The sequence below is a fragment of the Polyodon spathula genome, chromosome 10, assembly GCF_017654505.1.
Source record: "Polyodon spathula isolate WHYD16114869_AA chromosome 10, ASM1765450v1, whole genome shotgun sequence".
NCBI lineage: Eukaryota > Metazoa > Chordata > Actinopteri > Acipenseriformes > Polyodontidae > Polyodon > Polyodon spathula.
Window position 1 is genome coordinate 42121895 of NC_054543.1, and position 18965 is coordinate 42140859.

At 36.0% G+C, this 18965-nt stretch overlaps 1 protein-coding gene and 1 pseudogene across 2 annotated transcripts in view; one reads left to right on the forward strand and one right to left on the reverse strand.

Annotated features, from left to right (window-relative positions):
* The window catches only part of LOC121322327 (activin receptor type-2A), a 44186-nt gene extending 30764 nt beyond the window's left edge, over positions 1–13422 (forward strand). Inside the window, exons 5-12 of one of the 2 annotated variants that reach the window (XM_041262140.1) lie at positions 4088–4111; positions 6352–6495; positions 6836–6979; positions 8002–8147; positions 8565–8679; positions 9090–9228; positions 9415–9545; positions 10015–13422. In XM_041262140.1, coding sequence (XP_041118074.1) covers positions 4088–4111; positions 6352–6495; positions 6836–6979; positions 8002–8147; positions 8565–8679; positions 9090–9228; positions 9415–9545; positions 10015–10209 — 1038 coding nt within the window. In that variant the 3' untranslated portion in view covers positions 10210–13422. The remainder of the gene's footprint in view (positions 1–4087; positions 4112–6351; positions 6496–6835; positions 6980–8001; positions 8148–8564; positions 8680–9089; positions 9229–9414; positions 9546–10014) is intronic. The other variant, XM_041262141.1, reaches the window with a different exon arrangement.
* A 383-nt stretch (positions 13423–13805) lies between these two features.
* LOC121321961 lies at positions 13806–18783 on the reverse strand (annotated as a pseudogene).
* Between the last annotated feature and the right edge of the window lie 182 nt (positions 18784–18965).

Sequence of the window (18965 nt, forward strand, 5' to 3'; positions counted from 1 at the left end):
TATTTAATTAGGGTAGTCATTTTCTGCAGTTGGGTAAAATATAGAGGCTCTGTGAGCTGGATGGCTGCAGGGGTGACGTCAGACCAGGCAAATTAAATCAAAACAAACAGGTAGTGGCAGGGCAAGACTGAGACGCTACGGCGCTCAGCGTTTTATTAACTAAACAAATAAAAGAGTTAAACAAAAGAAAACTGCATAAAACCAAAGGCACATTGCCAAACAACTAAACAGTAAACAGCAACAAGTAGTATGCTGGTTGCAAAACCAGCATACGTAGCAATTGTTCTCTCTGTTTCCTCCTGTCTCCACTCTCGTTCTCAACTCCGAACATACTTTCCATGAACAAGAAGAGCTGCAGGCTTTTATATTATAGGTTTACAAGCTAGTAATTATCTTATTACCCCTCAGCCATAGTCTGTACGAGTTTAATAACTGTGCGTGACTTTCAGCTAGTTAAACAGTCGAGAGCTGATCAGTCATGCATCTTCACAAGGTTTTTAAAATAAAAAACAATAATAATGTAACAATAACAAATAATGTGGCGGGCAGCACCTCGCTCGTCCTTGCTAAAATAAATCAAAACATGGTGTGGAAGGGTGTGGGTATTCACTGTCACGGGAGACAGAAAAGTGTATTTGTAAACACTGCACATGTACCTAGTTTTATTTATTTATTTTTCTTTTTTAATGATTTGTTTTAGCCTGCAGAGGGCGCTGTTGTCCGTGGCCTGAATACCAGCAACGGTACAGGTCCACAGGAATACCAATTTTGGTAGACAGTTCAGTGCTGGCGCACTCACAGGTGCTCTAATAATGAAACCAAAGATGAAAGAAAAAGGGAAAATAAAACACAGTACTAAAACTACAAAACAGAAGTGCTGCTCACGTAATGCCTTCACTGCCGCTATGCCAGTCTTCTTGGGTCTCCACCCTACGCTCGGCTATTGTCTATACACTGGGGTGGCCAGATTTCCGTGTGTATCTACACACGTCCCCTTGAGTACGTAATACTTTATTTTAATTCTTATTTTATTTGTTTAAGGCGGGCTGTCTTCCTCAGCCGTGCTTGCCAGTTTCGTCCTCTCTTCAACCGCTGGCGTTCCTGCCTTGTCTATTTACACTGACTTCTTCCACCAGTGTCACGGGGTATCTGCCCTCTTCCTGCAGAACCACACATGCACCAGACAGTCAGCACAAATCTCCTCCACTACACATGGCTTCTCGCCACCATATATAATTTAAATCATAATACAAATACAAAAATAATACAATAAATCATACAAATAGCACACAAGTATACATAGGGGCAGGGCTCTCCGTCACCCCCTCCCGTTTCTGACTCTGTTTTCTTCATTTTCTGGAAACCGTGGTTTAAACGTCCTTTGCATTAGGTAATGTCAATGCATTTCTGAAATAAATAAAATAGTATAATATTGGTAAGAGACTTGTTTGTTGCATATATGAGCAGTTTGTTTACTATTCCAAATAGTTTTTGCTGGTTTTAAACTATTTTAAACTAACATGCTCTGGGTTTAGGCTCAGAATCGGAATCAGTCACTGACATCTGTTGATCACTTACACATACAGCTGAGATACATTATCATAATACCATCCTTTTTTAAATCCAACTCTACACAAAAGTGCAACATATTGACACACACCAGTGCCTGTACTATGCTTTATGTCTACAGAGCGAACTACTATAATGCACTGCGATTTTTGAAAGCAGTTACAGTGAATTTAAAATTAGTTTTGTGTATAAAACTGCACAGAAGAACCCTGGCAGAGCTGCCGATGTTTGATAACGTGTGCCTCACTTATCTCTTTAATCTTAAAATATTCAGACTCTCTTCTAACAGCCACACAGAGTGTGGTCTGTAAACCGGTTCCCCTGTATCTTCATGGCTACAAACAGAATATTGCTAAAGCGACAGATATTCACCCAGGTTGGCTGAATAAATGTAAGTAATGAATGAATTGCACAGCTTGTCAGATGGATATTCTTTAAGCATACAATGTATTACTGCCCCTGCTGACCAAGTTTTCAATTGTAGAGAATCAAATATCATCATACTTGTAAGATATGGGAACTATGTACACTACTAGACAGTGGCATAGCTAGGGAGGTGGTTTTAGGTGTTTGTTTCCCCCCAAAATTAAATATTCAACAACGTGGGACAATAAAAAATATCAGCTATATGGAAAGATTCTCAATCCATCACCAGCAACCCAACCCCACTGCAAAACAAAATCCTGGTGATCATTCACCAGACTCACCACCCCGAGCACAGTGTTAGCTTTCTCGTGAAGTCGTGTTGCATTGAACAGTAGAAATTGTAAATTATATTGGAAAGAGTCTGCCTTGAAAGAGTCCGATTTCTGGAAATTGCAGTAATTGCTTCATTTGTTTATTTTATTTTATTTTTATTGTATATATGAATTTCCAACAGATTTCAAATGTCTATTGTAATTTTTTTTTTTTTTTCTCAAAGGTAAGACAGCTTTCACACCGTCTTCCCAGTAGTTCACACAGAATCTCTGTGGAAGAATATATCAGTGGAGCTGAAGTTCCCGTAGCTTTATCTAAGGGTTTACATTTCGGAATTTTTTAACTCACTTCTACTAAGATTAATGTTGAAAGGATTTTTAATAGATATTATGTAAATAATGAGACCAGATCAACAAGCAGTGTCAAACATATATATGGTAGGAAGAATATGATGCCTTTAATAGTTTGACAGAATTATTTATAGCTGTTTTACCAGAAGCAATATTGAATATATTTATTTATAAGCATGGCAACAACCTTTGAAAAAAGGGTATTTCAAAGTACAGTACATTAAAAGTGAGAGTGTAAATCAGATGGTTTTTGGCATGAGGGGGTGGATGTGTAGTATAGAACAGGCTATTTAAGCAAAAGGTCATTCATGGGGTTTTTATTTTTATGAACCCTGCACTTTGAGATGTTATTGTTGGATACAAGGCAAAAGGATCCATCATAAGTCATGGGGTTGGGTTGCTGGGGAAAAAAGAGCCAAGGCAAGACTTTAATTTAATTACTTTAGTGGCTCTGCAGCAATGTTGTTTACATGCCGATTTGAATCGAATTGTAGCTTGAAAGTGGGAGTGGGGGTCCTGCATGTAACCCAAGTCGAGGTAAAATCCAAGTGCCGTGGTAGAAGTGTATAGATTGTTTTGAATCCGATTACATTGGGCATTTAGCCAGCTTTTAGACTGGTTTAGATTCCTGGAATGTACGAATCTACGAATCATTCTAAGCTAGGACATCAGGGCCTTCAAAGCACTGCATCATGTTACGCATTGTACCGTGACCTGCATACCGTCACACGCATTGTATTGCAAGTTCAGTGTAGCACTACACCAGTAACAAATAAATAGGACTTTAAAATGTCTATACAGGGAAGTCTGGATTGAACGGTCACCAAAGGGACTGAACCTTTGTGGCAGCACGGTACAGGTGGCGGCTTATTGAAGGTGACTCTGTCATTCACAAGTATTTCACAGGTTATTGGCTGGAAAGAGCAAGTGGCCGCAGTGCAGGTAACTGGGAAGACTGTATATCCAAGGAAGAATATCTGTTTGGTCAATGGCCTGTCTTGTATTGTACATATTGTATTGCTACTTTTTTGTAATCTTTAAACAGCAACCAATAATATTTTTTTAGAAACAACTTTCCAGACATTGATTTCATAAAGGCAACATACAACTTTATAAATGGTCTTTTTTTAAGTGATAAAGAGCATGGATTTATGGCTCTGTCTAAAATAAGATTAAAACACTTTATTCTCCATCTTTCATTCAGTTCTGTGTGTCACTTCTAACAATATTCTTTTCTCCAATGCATCACATTAAGCTGTTTTTCCTGTGCATCTACAACGAGGCTGAGATATTTGTCATCGTGTTTCAATTTTTCATACACTAAACTGGGGTCAGGGAGTTGGAATTGATTCAGTCGAAGACTGTTTCCAACCCAGCTCATCCATCATCTACCTAAGCCATTTTAGCTACCTTAATTTCATCCTCACTTGAAACAGTAATTTCTTTTGCCTCTTTTTTTCCTTCACAAGCACGCCTTTCATATAATGATAGAGGTAAGATAAGTTTAATTAACTCATGCACTTTTCAGTGGGTTTGGGAAGCCTTGATAACCTGGCTATTGCATTTCTTCTGTTCCATTATTTTCTTTATAGACCTGTCTCCTTTACATTTGACATTTTTTCTTTTCTATTTTATTGAAGCAATTAATTTTTTTGTTACGCTATTTGCATGGATGTCTTTTAACCCTGTGTACAATAGACTGCAAAACATAATTTAAAAAATGCATGTAGAACTACAGAAACGGCTTTGTATCCCAATACATTTGTGGCATGGTTTATAGTCGTGTACGTTGTACACTGCACTGCATTGTTCTGTTGTTCATGAAATTAAGAAATCTGGGTACTGTAGTAGTTTTATGAAGACTTGGATGGTGATGATATATTAAAGGATCATCTACTGATGTGTACTGTATATGTGTTGGGTATAACTAGTCCCCTTGCAGCTCATCTTGAAGCAGTGACTGCAAAGTGGAGTGATGTGCTTGCTTACGCGGAGGAAGAGAGGCTGCCGTATTAAAAGGAAACTGTTGATAGATTTTTTTTTTTCATTTCCTGTGTGTATCGACAAAACACAATGTTCCATGACGGTTTCATTGCTTGATTAAAAAAAAAAAAAAAAATGGGCTGGTGACATTTTGATTGCCTACCTAAGTCAAGTCTGAAGTCAATTGCCTTTAACAGTGTTCGCATAAGCCTGCTGAGAAAGAAGTTTAGACACTATTAAATTAAAGTGAATGTGCTTTTGGGATCTTTCTATGGGACTGGCCTTGGCTTACTCCCATGGCAAGTGACTTTGCACTGCTGTCAAAAAGGAAGAACTTTGATTAGGTCACAGCCCACCACACTGCCCAAACTTTGTAAAACAGAGCTGTTGTATTGTAATTCTTCCTTCATAGGTCAAATCATGTACATTTAATTTTATATTATTATCTTTGAGCGAGATCTGAATATCAAAGGCTAATGGGGAGTATTCACAACTGTTTAACTGATGAGTTATTTTATTGAAGGCAGTTTTGATTAATTAGCTAGTGTGCAAATTGTGCCTAATGGATATCTTATTTCCATACATGTAAAGCATTATTATTTAAACAGACGAATAGATTTTTTTTTTTTTCTGTTTGCTGTAGTTGAGTTATTTGAGTTCTGAGTTACAGTTTTACTCTAGACACTACATAATTATTGTGATACTATTATATAGGACAGAGTTCTACAATAGACTTGTCACGATAATAAAAATATTTTTTATCCAAAAGTATTGAAGACTTAAACTTAAAACCTATTATGAACACTCGCTACATGTGTCCACTTGCATCCTGTAGTGTGTTTGTACGCTAAGACTTCAGGACAGCAGCTACATGTCTTGGAAATAAAGACAACTACACTTGCTGTAATGAGTTACACTGTGTGGCATTTCTTATTTATTCATTTATAGACAGTTGCTGGTCACACACACTACATATATATAGAAATCTTATGTATGTGTGTGTGTGTGTGTGTGTGTGTGTGTGTGTGTGTGTGTGTGTGTGTGTATATATATATATATATATATATATATATATATATATATATATATATATATATATATACAAACACAGACACTACCAGCAACTGTCTATAAATGGATAAATAAGAAAATAGAGAGAACTTGGTTTATAGATTTGTAGAAAAAACAATACATTCTCTGTCTCCAATTCCCAAACCATGGATGTTACACATTAACATTTTCCCTTGAAGATTTTGGTGATTCTCATGTATGATATCCTCATGTAAGTATTCTATTTAAGCTACTTAAACTTATCTGCTACATCCAGAATCCGTAAGACTGTGAAAAACGTTTCTATTTAACTTACCTGACTATCGAGGGGCTCGCTTCTTCATACATTTCTGAATTAATTTTACCCTACCGGTGTTCCTGATCTCTTCACTCCTCGAATATGGGTTTGCTATGTGAGCCCAAACCAGGAGGTGTATGCAAGGCAATAGGGCATTCGAAAAAACCCTGCCACAGCCTATTAGGGAGTCTGAGACCGTGTCCATTTTTAAATCGCATCTTAGTACATATTTGTTTGTTTTAGCTTTTAAATAAAATGTATTTGTAAATCTTTGGGATGGCCTTGTTTGTGAAAGGTGCTGTGTAAGTCAAGTGTCAAGAGAAGTACTGTATTGTCTGGAAGTACTGGCCCTTTTTCAGTAAACTTATTGTATTAAAAACATATCCTTCTATTCTGTTCCAGGATCCAGGGCCACCACCACCTTCCCCTATACTCGGACAGAAGCCATTGCAGTTACTGGAGATCAAAGCAAGAGGGCGCTTTGGCTGTGTCTGGAAAGCACAGCTATTAAGTGAATATGTGGCTGTCAAAATATTCACAATTCAGGTACAATAATGCTTTTTCACTTAGTATTGTCATATTTGTGTAACTTGAGCGCAATTAAATGCCATTAACATGCTTAGAAACCCTAACGTTAGCAGTAAAAAAAAAAATTTAAAAAATGGAATTTTCATACATAAAATTTAAATATTGTAATGTATATTCATTATTATATAAAACATGCTCCGTATTGCTTTTCTGTGACATAATACTGTATTGTTAAAATATTCTACTGTAAAAAAATGTAAAATTTCTGACATCTCTGGTTTGTACCATTGTTGCTGGCCAGGATAATGCCAGCTTTACTTCAAAATATTATTCGGTTGTGTTTCCTTTGTGATTTTAGGATAAACAGTCATGGCAGAATGAATATGAAATCTACACCCTGCCTGGAATGAAACATGAGAATATCCTTCACTTCATTGGTGCAGAAAAGCGAGGCACTAACATTGACGTGGAGCTTTGGTTGATAACAGCTTTTCATGAAAAGGTACGACTGCACAATTATTAAATAACTATGAAAGGTGCATACATAAGAAAGAAGGTTCTTTCACCAAGAACAAGTAGAAGAATGCTGAGGAAGATTATTAACAATCCGAGATTGTCTTCCAAAGATATTCACAGTGAATTTGCTGCAAGGGGGACTGGGGTTTCCATTTCAACCATAGGTTGAGTATTGCATGGTGAAGGTCTCAATGGTCACAGGTCAAGGAAAAAGCCACCTTTAGGAAAACACCACAAGGACAATCACTTAAAAGTTTGCAGAACGGCATTTGAATGATGGATATGAGTTCTGGTGAAAAGGTTTTGAAACAAAAATCGAGCTTTTTGGTCACACAGATAGTCATTACGTTTGGAGAAAGTCTTGTGAGTCGTACAAAGAAAAGAACACCATACCTACAGTCAAACATGTAGGTGGTATTATCCTTCTGTGGGGCTGTTTTTCCAAAATTGCACAGGACATCTATTTTCAATACATTTAAGAAATGGATTCCATAGCATACCAAAAGATATTATATGGTTTTTATTATATTTATATAATATTTATATATATATATATATATAATATATATATATATATATATATAATTGCACATATATATATATATATATATAATATAATTTGAATTCATAAGAGTACAACATGAAAAATGCACATACTTTCACATAATCTATTTCTGTACATGCTTTTTCTTTTAAGGATTTGTAGGACTCAAACATTTTTTTCCTTAGGGGATTAGTTTCTTCCATAGTAAAACTTTGTTCTTATGTATATTTCATATTAGTTATGTATGATTTTGTAAGTTAAATTTTGGTATTAACCTACACACACATTCTACATAAGTTCGAGTACGGTAAGGTTGGGTAAATCTGCCCCCTGGTGTTTCCTCGTGGTATTTGGATGAGCAGTCAGTGAGAGAGCCATAGCTGCATCCAATTGCATGTTTTTTTTGTTTTTTTTTAACATAAAATAATAAGTAAAAATGATAATATAATGTTATCTTCCTACAGAGTTCATTGACTGATTATCTTAAGGCAAATGTTGTCACTTGGAATGAGTTGTGCCATATTGCTCAATCCATGACAAGAGGACTATCTTATCTTCATGAAGATATACCAGGCCTAAAAGAAGGGCACAAGCCAGCCATAGCCCACAGGTATGTTTCAGTTTACAGTACCTAACCACTGAATAGTCCTTTTGAATCTAATGTAGTTAATATGGTTTGTATGGTTCATTTCATTTTATTGAACAGTGCAGTACAGGTAGTATCGTGTATTAAGAGTATTTTTTTTAGTGATTTAATTGTTTTTCAGGCATGAACCTCAGTAAAAATGGCATAATGGTTAATACGGGTAACTTAATGTCTCAAACGAGTTATGTAAGCAGGCGAATCCAACATTTGTGGATCATTAAATAACCCTATTTTTGGGTGCAAGATTACATTCCTGCCAAAGTGTTTAAAATTAGTTTAAAAGTTGATTTAAATTAACATTTGAACCGTTTCTCCGTTTCACTTTCTGTTTAAATTGTAAAGCCGCCTTTTGGATTTGTATTTTTATACTTCTAAAAATAGGGACATCAAAAGCAAGAACGTGTTGCTGAAAAACAACTTGACAGCCTGTATAGCTGATTTTGGGCTGGCTTTGAAGTTTGAAGCTGGGAAGTCTGCTGGTGATACTCATGGTCAGGTATGAAGCTTTTGTTTTACAGTCTTGTTAATCATATTAGGTCTGGGATTGATAGAAGATAATCAGCTTTATAGTTTCTATTCTGGTACAAAACAAAGCAAGAGACTGTTGTCCTTTATCTGCTTACTGGCTAATACAAAGAGCTTCAGCTCCTTACAGCACTGTTGATCCAAGTGGGCTACTTCTTCAAAATCACTTCCATCTTTGGAAATTTCAGTGTGAACTGTTTAGTAAGGTGAACCAGTGAAATCTCAACTGAAACAATCTGTAAAAATAATATTCCTACAATTAATTCAGATATATATATATATATATATATATATATATATTTTTTTTTTTTTAAAAAAGAATACTAGCCATTATGAAATTACTGTCTGGTGTACAGACTTTTCTTCACTTCTTCTTCTCAGGTCGGCACTCGCCGATATATGGCTCCAGAGGTACTTGAAGGGGCAATAAACTTTCAGCGGGACTCTTTCCTAAGAATAGACATGTACGCAGTGGGTCTGGTGCTGTGGGAACTGGCATCGCGATGCACAGCTGCTGATGGTTAGTCCAATAGTGTAAACAATAGAACAAAAGCTGAATGAATACAATTGGAGATGGGTGTGATACTGCTCATCTGTAAAACATATAGTATTAATGCGTTTTAAGGCATTTTTACATGTTGTAACCTATGAATAAGTTTGTGTTTGTCATAACATCTGTAATTAATTAACATTGTTTTGCTTACAGGTCCTGTTGATGAATACATGTTGCCATTTGAAGAGGAAGTGGGCCAGCACCCATCTCTGGAAGATATGCAGGAGGTTGTGGTTCATAAGAAAATTCGACCCATATTGAGAGAGTGTTGGCAGAAACATGTGGTGAGTGAGTTTATTGTAATTCATTGTAAAGCAAAGGTAATCTTCTTCTTAAAATTGAAGCTAAGGTTCATATGCTGTACAAGTTTGTGGTGTTTAAAATAAATCTAAATCCATAATGGAAGGGCAATATTTCCACTGGTGCCAGCAAAAATATGAAATCTCTGGAAGGTAAGTGCAGCCATGCTAAGGGAGATTTGGTATTTTACCATGGGCTCATTTTTAAATACTAAAAATATATTTTCTCTAACATAAAAGTCGGCACAAATGATCACTAATTGTAATATGTGTTAAATGTGACATAAACAGCTAATAGAAGAAATAATAATAGCAAGAACATGAAAACTATTTAGTACATTGCACAGATAAGAGGCTTGGTACGTTGGCTATCGCTGCATCTGATACAGTATTACCATAGGAGTCAGCCTAAATGTTTGGCAGTCTCAGCAGTAACTTCACTCTTTCTTTTCAGGGATTGGCAATGTTGTGTGAAACTATTGAGGAGTGCTGGGATCACGAAGCTGAAGCCAGGTTGTCTTCTGGCTGCGTTGAGGAACGAATCATTCAGATGCAAAGACTGACAAACACCATTACCCCAGAGGACATTGTTACAGTGGTCACTATGGTGACAAATGTAGACTTTCCACCAAAAGAATCTAGTCTATGATGGCTGCAGTGGTCAAAACAGAAGTATACCCTGACCAATCAGACTCTAGTCCAGAGCTGCTAAACTAACTCAGCCGGTTACCATTATGACTTAATATTGTGTTCTTGTGTGCAGCACAGTACTTCAGCCAGTGCAGACTGAGGGGGAAAAAAAAGAATGGAGACTTTTCTACAATGGAATAGCACCAGAAAAACATGTTTGCAGTTGTGTGTCTGAAGACTTACACTTGGGTGCTGTAAACCAGGGGGGAAATCCATTCAGGATCCTTTAAATAAGAAGGGCAAAAATGGCCATCGCCTGCATTGCAAGGACCTTGTAATTTAAATAAAGAAACTGTCTTCAGATATTATTTTGGTATCTGACTAAAAAAAGACTTCATCAAATGGACAACTGCTAGTTTTTTAAGAAAACAAAAAAAAACGAAACAAAAATAAAACCACCACAGATCATTTCATTTCAGTATAAAAAGGACAACTTGTTTTTGATGCATTTGCGGTTTTGTGTTTATATAAATGACTATTGTAATGCCAATATGAAACAGCTTGTGAATGTTTAGTGTGCTGCTGCTGTACGTATATCAACAAAAATGGTAATTAAGGTTATTTGGTGGGATTTGCTTCTAAGCATTACTTTAAATAACCATAAACCTCCCTCAACAAGGTATACCTCAGTTCCACATCTGACGAATAGTAATCTTGTTAACACTAAAACAATCTGAATATATCAGTTGATCTCTGTTCGGTATTTATGCATTAAAAAAAAAAAAAAAAAAAAACACATTTTAAAAGAGTAAGCTATACTCTTTGCCAACAGAAAATGGCCATTCATACAACAGTGTTTTTGCCTTTTTTTGTTTTAGCTTCTTGTATATTAATTTGCCCTGCTGTTTCTAAATAATTATTTCATTTGTGTTTGTTTTAGTCAAGTATATTTTTTAAATTCCCCTCAATTTAACTTAAAAAAAGTTGTGAAAGCACTTTCCTTTTTAGGTTTCCTATGTCTGTGAAATATTTAAGAATACGTGCATGCCTTTCTTTTCATCCCTTGTGAGCTGTGACAGCGATATTCCTAAATGTTTTTTTCTTTGTTTTTAAGTCGTTCCTTTTTTCCTACTGTTGGTGTGTTGCTTTTTCTCTACCTTTTACCAGATTCACAGTTAAAGGTCTTCTGGTATCACTGTATCAAATACACCTCAGGAAGCTTTGTTTCTAAAACCCCTCTCTCTGCTTCGAGCTACAAGTGACTTTTTGGCACGCATTTTGATGCCAGTAAACATTCAACATCTGTGGTGTAAATTATACACAACAAATGCATTAATTGATGGGACTAGAACTGGGGGGAGGGGGGGGGGGGTACACTTGTGTGTGCTTGTGTATTGAAAACTGTTATTAGAGAAACCGTCAAACTCATCTTTTTAAACTTAGGTAGAAAAAGAAAACACAACCTACGGAAAATATAGGAGTGTATCCAGAAACATGTTCATTAGCAGTTAATATACTGCATTTTATCACATTTAATACTTGCAGAAAATCCTTTTGTATTTAAAGTTTGGTTTTTTTCCCCCCACAGATGTTCTACATTGCTTTTTTTTTTTTTTTTTTAAAGAAGTTCAGGGATACAATACTATGCTTTACTAAGTTAATTATATGCAATCAATGCAGGTACAACAACACACTGACATTGCCAGTTTGGCAAATTTGACAAAATTGTAGCATTTTTAAATAATAAACTTTCAAGTGCTGTTGTCTTTATTTCTAGACAATAACATTGCCAGGTCTGAGAGGTTAGGAGCAGGTGCCAACTTTATTGTAAATGTACACTAACACTACATCTGCTTTTCTTTTTTGACAAGATCCGGATGTAAGAAGATAGGTGTGCTTATTTGCATTCAGATAAAATAACAGAAGGTAGTTATATTTTAAATGTGGGTCGTTTGTCTCAAACAGTATTCATATAAATGAAAGGGACAAAGTGTTTTTTCTCAATATCAACAAATATAATCTTAACTGTGAATGTTTTTGCATATTGCAAATTAGCAGCTTTAGAAAAAAATCAGTACACTAAAATAAGTAAATATATACTTACTGCTGAAATCTGTGAGAACATTTGTAAAATAGGTCACCAGACTCCAAGCAGGGAGGGGTGGAAGGCGTATATGCAATTGCCTATGTATTACACCTGCCATTGTGTTCACTGTAGCTATGTGACTCTACCCTATTTCAGGTTACTGGTACTACTGGATGTGATTTGTCTCCATTATAAATATTAAAAAAAACAAAGGCATCTTAAATACATCAGAGTGCGCACTTAGCTGTTTTGTTTGCAGTTGTTCATAGGGTTAGTCATCTTTTTCAGCCTCAGGCATCAGATTTTAAAGTTGGCTCTTAATCTAAGCAACTTTGTTGTGTGAAGAATTGCACAACCAAGTTTTCTAGCAACAGCAAATAGTACACCTGGAAAACACCCAATCAGGCTGAAAGAACCCCACACTACTCAGTGCCACTGCTTACAAAGAGCAGGAGCACAAGCGGGCTGCTCATAACTAGCTGCACATCCAAATGACATTGGTATGGGCCTGGCTTTAGAAAAACATTACTGTAATTGTATAAAATCACACTTATTTCTGGTATTATTTAAATTAATAAAAGCCAAACCCTTAACAAAAGACTGTCACCAGAATTTATAGATAATGCACATTATGTAAATATTGATTTTGTTCTAGAATGTGGATAAGCATGAGTTTTTCAAGTTAGCATACAGAAATAGCCTGCAGTAGCAAGTACATGTTTTTTTCTTTTTTAATAATGCATTTGTATACATTTATCTTTAAGCTCAAATATTGTCACCTCGTTTTTTCAGTATAAGGTTATTTTTTTAACTTTTGGACAAAACACTACAATTGACACCTTGGATCTTAACATTGTTTACCTCAGAGATCTGACCAGCAGTGTTTTATAATGCAGTTTCAGTTCATGTGACACACATTACCTCTCAATATGCCAGAAAGCTATTATATTAGCTTTAGTCTATGTATCTCTGCTGATGTTTTATGTGTCTTGGGCACAAATGACTGTACTACTGTCAAAGTGTACTTGCCGTATTCTGCAAGTATTAACAAATGACTTCAGAGGCTTGGTTGGAAGTGATTGTTAAATATTGTACAGATAAATCATATGCTACCCCCCTTAACAATAAAGTATAGTGAGTGCTCAATGTTTTTTGTATCATTCATTGCTACATTTGGTTGTTCCAGAAAGCATCATGGAAACAGAACTGGCACAACTCTCCGTCAATATGACTTCAGTGTCTTAATCCTATGATGTGGACTGTATGAATATTGCATGTACAGTAATTCTTTAACAAAGCTAGTCAAGCACGGACCTCCCAGAACTACGTTTCCCATCATCCTCCTGCGCACTGGTAAATCCAGCTCGTGGATGATGGGAAATGTAGTTCTGAGATGTCCACACAGATACATGGGAAGCTATCTTGAGGCAGGGAATGCAATTTAGAAGTTGAAAAAGTGGTCAATGTAAAAAAAAAAAAAAAAAAATTAAAACAATACAAACACCTTACGTAAATAAATAATTGTAGCAACACATGGGAACATGTAACAATAAAATAAAAAGGTCATTATGTACCCTTTAATTGTGCTTATCAGCTAACAGCGAGATAGCAAGAGAACTATAGCAATGACAATCAATAAACGCAAGACAACAAATTGACCCATAAAAAAAAAAAAAAATGCCAGATTTGTTCAGTCCTTTTTTTTTTCTTATGACAGATTCTACATATGAAAAAGTATAAAACTAACGTTTCGGTTAGTTTCATCTTGCCTGCAATTTTTGCAGGACCCTGGTAAAGTTATCTTTGCACATGTCTCAGAGTTTTCTGAGTGTACAGAGTGACTGAAATGCTACTTAAAATGTAAAACAGGAGAAACGCTGTGTGGAGTACTAGCTGGGGGAGGACCTGCCACAACACACGGCATGTTCTTACAGAGGCTCCTTCCATTGGCTTTATTAGTTCTAGCTGGTGTAAGTGCTCAAAAGCCTAACAGACAACAGGAAAACATATTTAGCCCAACTGTTCTTTAAACACAATACTTCTTACAATTCAACATAAAATAGGCCAAATGCATACTACTTTGCTCCAATGAAAATATTTTTAAGAGAGAAATGTGGTTAAATTTCAAAAGCAGGACAGCTGGGTGCCGATAGTTCTGATGTAAAACATTTTCACCCTGTTATTTTGTGAGGCAACTGTTTGTTTTGAAAATAATAAAAAAAAAATTTGGAGTGTAAGCTTAGTGGATCAAAAATAACTTATACTTTTTTCCAATTTCTTTATACATTTGTGTAAAGAAAAGTGTTTAATTTGATAAATATTTCTACATAAGGGTATACAGTATATAGTAGTATTCTATAGTTCAATTCCAATCAACGCATGTGATTTAATTACCAGCAGATGGCAGCATAACACCATTTACTCATCTCAAGTTCAGGCTGTTCAAGAAAAAAGGTTGGGCCTTAAGTCATACTGAAATGATTCATTTAAAACGAACAGTGCGCGATACACATATTCTTGACAGTATACTTGAACCATATAACAAGTTAAATTGGGTTTGAAGATAACTTACCTTAATAACTACAGGCTTTTCAAAGTTATGTACTGAATGTGACTTTCTCTGAATGAATTTTAGGAATTCTGCAAGGGAACAAGTACATTAATTTCAGGAAAAAAATGGTCAGAACCAATACTGACCGATGTATATGGTTTGGGACGTTTGAGAAGTCTGGAACCACAGGAACCAGAAGGCGAAATGGAAAAACATGTTCTTCACAAATCATTCATAAATGTTCACAATGCTGCACCCACCATTTAACATATGTGTAAACAGCAAGGAACAGAGGGGGCTGACAACAGATTTAAAACACCCTGTAAATAGAGAACAATTCAGGCCCTAGTGCTGGAGAACCTGCAGGCCTGTAAGACATCATGATTTAATTGGACAACTATACATATTGTATAAGTTGAAGTAGATGCACCAGTATTTCCTCATTTTCCACACACACACACACACACACACACACACACACTAAACTGCAGTGAATATTTAACAAAGGAAGAATGCTGTGGCACTGCATGCCATGTTCCTCACTATGATTTATGCAGTCAGATTTTTTTTACCGAATTTTAAAAAAATGAAACAAGTTCTATAAAAGTGTAGACGATTGTTCACATCACAGTTTCTTTAAGACTTTACAGTTATTTAAAATGTGAAAAATGTTGAAACAGCATGATTTCCTTACCATTATGGACCATTTGAAAATTGAAGGGCTCCCCATCATAAATGTCACTTAAGTGCTTCACGCTATAATCAGACAGAGCCCCAACAGACAGACAGACCTGCACCAAAAAAAAAATGTTATAACTACTGTACATTTAAAATGGTAAAGCAACACACATTATTTCTTGATTTTTTTGTTTGTTGTTCATTTCATGGCTTTGAGTCATATGAAGGTTTACAGACCACTGATACAAGGTCTCTGTGTTTTCTTTACAAACAAGGTAATTTACCATGTAGAATGTTGGCTTTGGAATCCATAGTGCAGAGACGGCTGGCTTCCAGCAAATCTGTCGGTTTGATGGCTGGGTGAGATACTGTCACTCAACTCAGGGCAAGCATCTAGAAAACAGATTTCCTTCAATAAGTAGATTGGGCATCGATACAGTGATCTTAACATGCATCGACCCACAGAAGAAAGAACCAGGTCTTCCCAATAAATAAAATATTGGTTGCACATGCTGTTTATGGTACAACAGCTTTTTTTGAGTTATGTTTTTTATGAATAAAATACTGTTTGACATTCGTGAAACTGTGATTGGCTATTATTAAAGAAGCCAAGGATAGTCTTTGAAAAAAATGTATAAATACAAAATAAACACTACACATTTAAAATCAAACAATATGAAAATGAAAATAGTACACATAAGCAGGCATCCTAAAACACCAGCTCCTGCAGCTATAGTAAGGAACACCACTTATTATCAGATACTGGTGACTACTTTGGGGCCCATGTTTTATAGTACATTGAATTCATGTTACAGCTTTCAACAGCAACTACATCTGATCTTTTGTATTCGGACAATCATAGTTGACAAACATATTCAATATAGCAAAAAGATATGGATTATTACCGAATTTAATATGTCTCTACAAAGCTGAACCGAAGGACCAGTACCAAAAGAATATTAATCATCCAAGATAATCTTACCAGCAGCACATGCAGCAATCGGAAATCTTTACTGGAACAAAAATGTTTCTGCAAGATATCTTCCACAGATCTGTCTTCACATAAAGACTGTAGGGAAAGAAACAATAAATACAAATGTTGTAAACAAATGCACGTCTTTTATTGCTAGGAAATGTTTCTCAATCCAGAAAAATCTGCATTTTTTTTTTTTTAAATGAAGCGTAGAAAATAATGAGATTTTTCAAGATGATTTCCGTGAACGCAGCTGGTATTGTTAACTCACCTTAATGTTTTGGTTCCATTCTTCAGCAAACCTCCTGTCTGTAAAGTCCTCGGGTAAACTTAACTGCATCTCGAAAATCTCCAGATACCTTGAACCTAAAAGAACCGAGTAAATGGATCTGCCTGTGGGAGAATCTGGACTTTGCTCTATTTATCAACAGCTCCAAGACATCCTGGAGTTAGTTCACAAGACATTTTATTTTATTCCCTGCATTTTTGTGATAACTTATTCGTATTTTTGCTTTAAAATAACCAGCCTATTCCCAGTTCAAAAGGCAAACAATGAATACCCACATTGTTGTATTCAAGTCAAAACAAATCTACTTTATGCCCTCAAACACTAAAAACACATATTCTCAACTGTTACAGTAATCATTATAATGGTACATTATATAATGAACTATACAGTTGGTCATCACAAAGATGTCTTATTTTTCACTTCGGTGCTCATTAGTGAAAACATCAAGAATTATAGCTCCCTCTAGTGGACTCAACACCAACAAATGTTTGTCAGGGCGTATACACTCTTTTTGTCTTTATCAGTCAAATAAGCTAACTTTCTATTATATTCACACAAGTCTAGGCTTGATGACAGGCCACATTCCAGATATTTAAGGCACTGAATAAATATGCACTTACACTATACTGTACAATAAAAGTTTAATCCCTGTGCCAATTTGTCAATCAAGAATGGAAATCAGCCCCCATTGCGTAGCAGTTTGAGTCATGGCAGGATTTACTGTGAGTTTGAGACTTTTTATTCCCTATGGTTTGCCTTTAACAATCTTGTAGTAAAATCTGCTTCACACAAGGGTGAAACTACAGCCATTTTTTTTTAAAATAAGAAATAACAGTGCTCCAAAACCACATGGTTAATATCTCAAACTGCTACGTAAAGGGAGTCTTATTCCCTGCCCTGTCAGTAGACGTAAATACAGAGTACAATTTAAACCTATTAATTATTATAGAGTGTGTGCCTGCAATGGCATCCTTAATAAACACAACCACTGAAATCTGTGGAATTGCAATGGAAATAATAAATGGCTGGCTAATGGTAACAATTACAAGTCAACATGTGAGTCCGATCACAGCAACAGGAGTCTGGGCTGACTGGGAGACGTCAAACAGGTTGTAAAGAAGAGTCTGGTTCTTGTGGTGAGCAAACAGATCAAATTCATCCAGAATGAACATCACCGGTTGGCTGCTGCTACGATCACCTAACAACAACATAAAACAAACACAAATATGAGCTGCTTATCAACGCTGGTGCAGCCATGAGCACACATTAGCACACCATGTTTTCAATTTTCAAACAATACAGGTTTAGGTTATCAGATAATACTCTCAAAGCAAAGAAAATACATTTGGGGCTTAACTGTGAGAATTATTAAGCATAGAAAGGCTTAGTGCAACTAAGCTCATAGAAAAACCTACAATTGCTTGAAGCCCTATGCAATGGGACTCTGGTCTGTTACAAAACCACAAGAAACACTGCTAATAGTACAGATGGTTTTAGCTGAAAGGCATGTCTACTTAACTGTATGGCCTGGTTATGTAATTAGTTGCACATAGTGCCATGTACAATAAACAAATTAGCAGAAACTAAATATTAAGATTTATTGTAGGGGGAGAGCCTACAGCTACTGCCAAGAGAAAAACGTCTGCCACTGAGCCAAATGGGCAATCCAACTGAGAGAAGCTCGACTGCAACTAGGAATATAGGAATCTGGAAATGCCGATTTCTCAGGAAGTCATCCAGTCCTGCTGGGTCCCAAACGCAACATCTCAGCTGATTATTCAGATCTCAGTAAATCTCTGATATGGTTAACTCCTTTCATTCTCACTGCAAGAAAACAATATTCTGACTGCGAGTTTAAACATACAACAACAAAAAATGGCTTAAGACCTTAATTCTAAATATGGAAAAGGATGAAGTAATGTAGCTATCAGTTTGTGACAATACAATTGCATTTGCAGGTCACATTGGCACCTGTGGACTCTCACTAATGTGGACCCACGAGGCTGAACTGGCCATTAATCCGAACCACTATGATAATGATAGCAGCTGTTGAAACAGAATGTCCACACAGGTGAATATCCATATTACAAGAATAGAACAGCACAGGTTATCAATGGAAACATTTACAGTCATCTTTTTGTTTCCCCCCTCAAAAGGTTTAATGAAACATAAGTTAGGAGAATATTTAAAAAACAAAG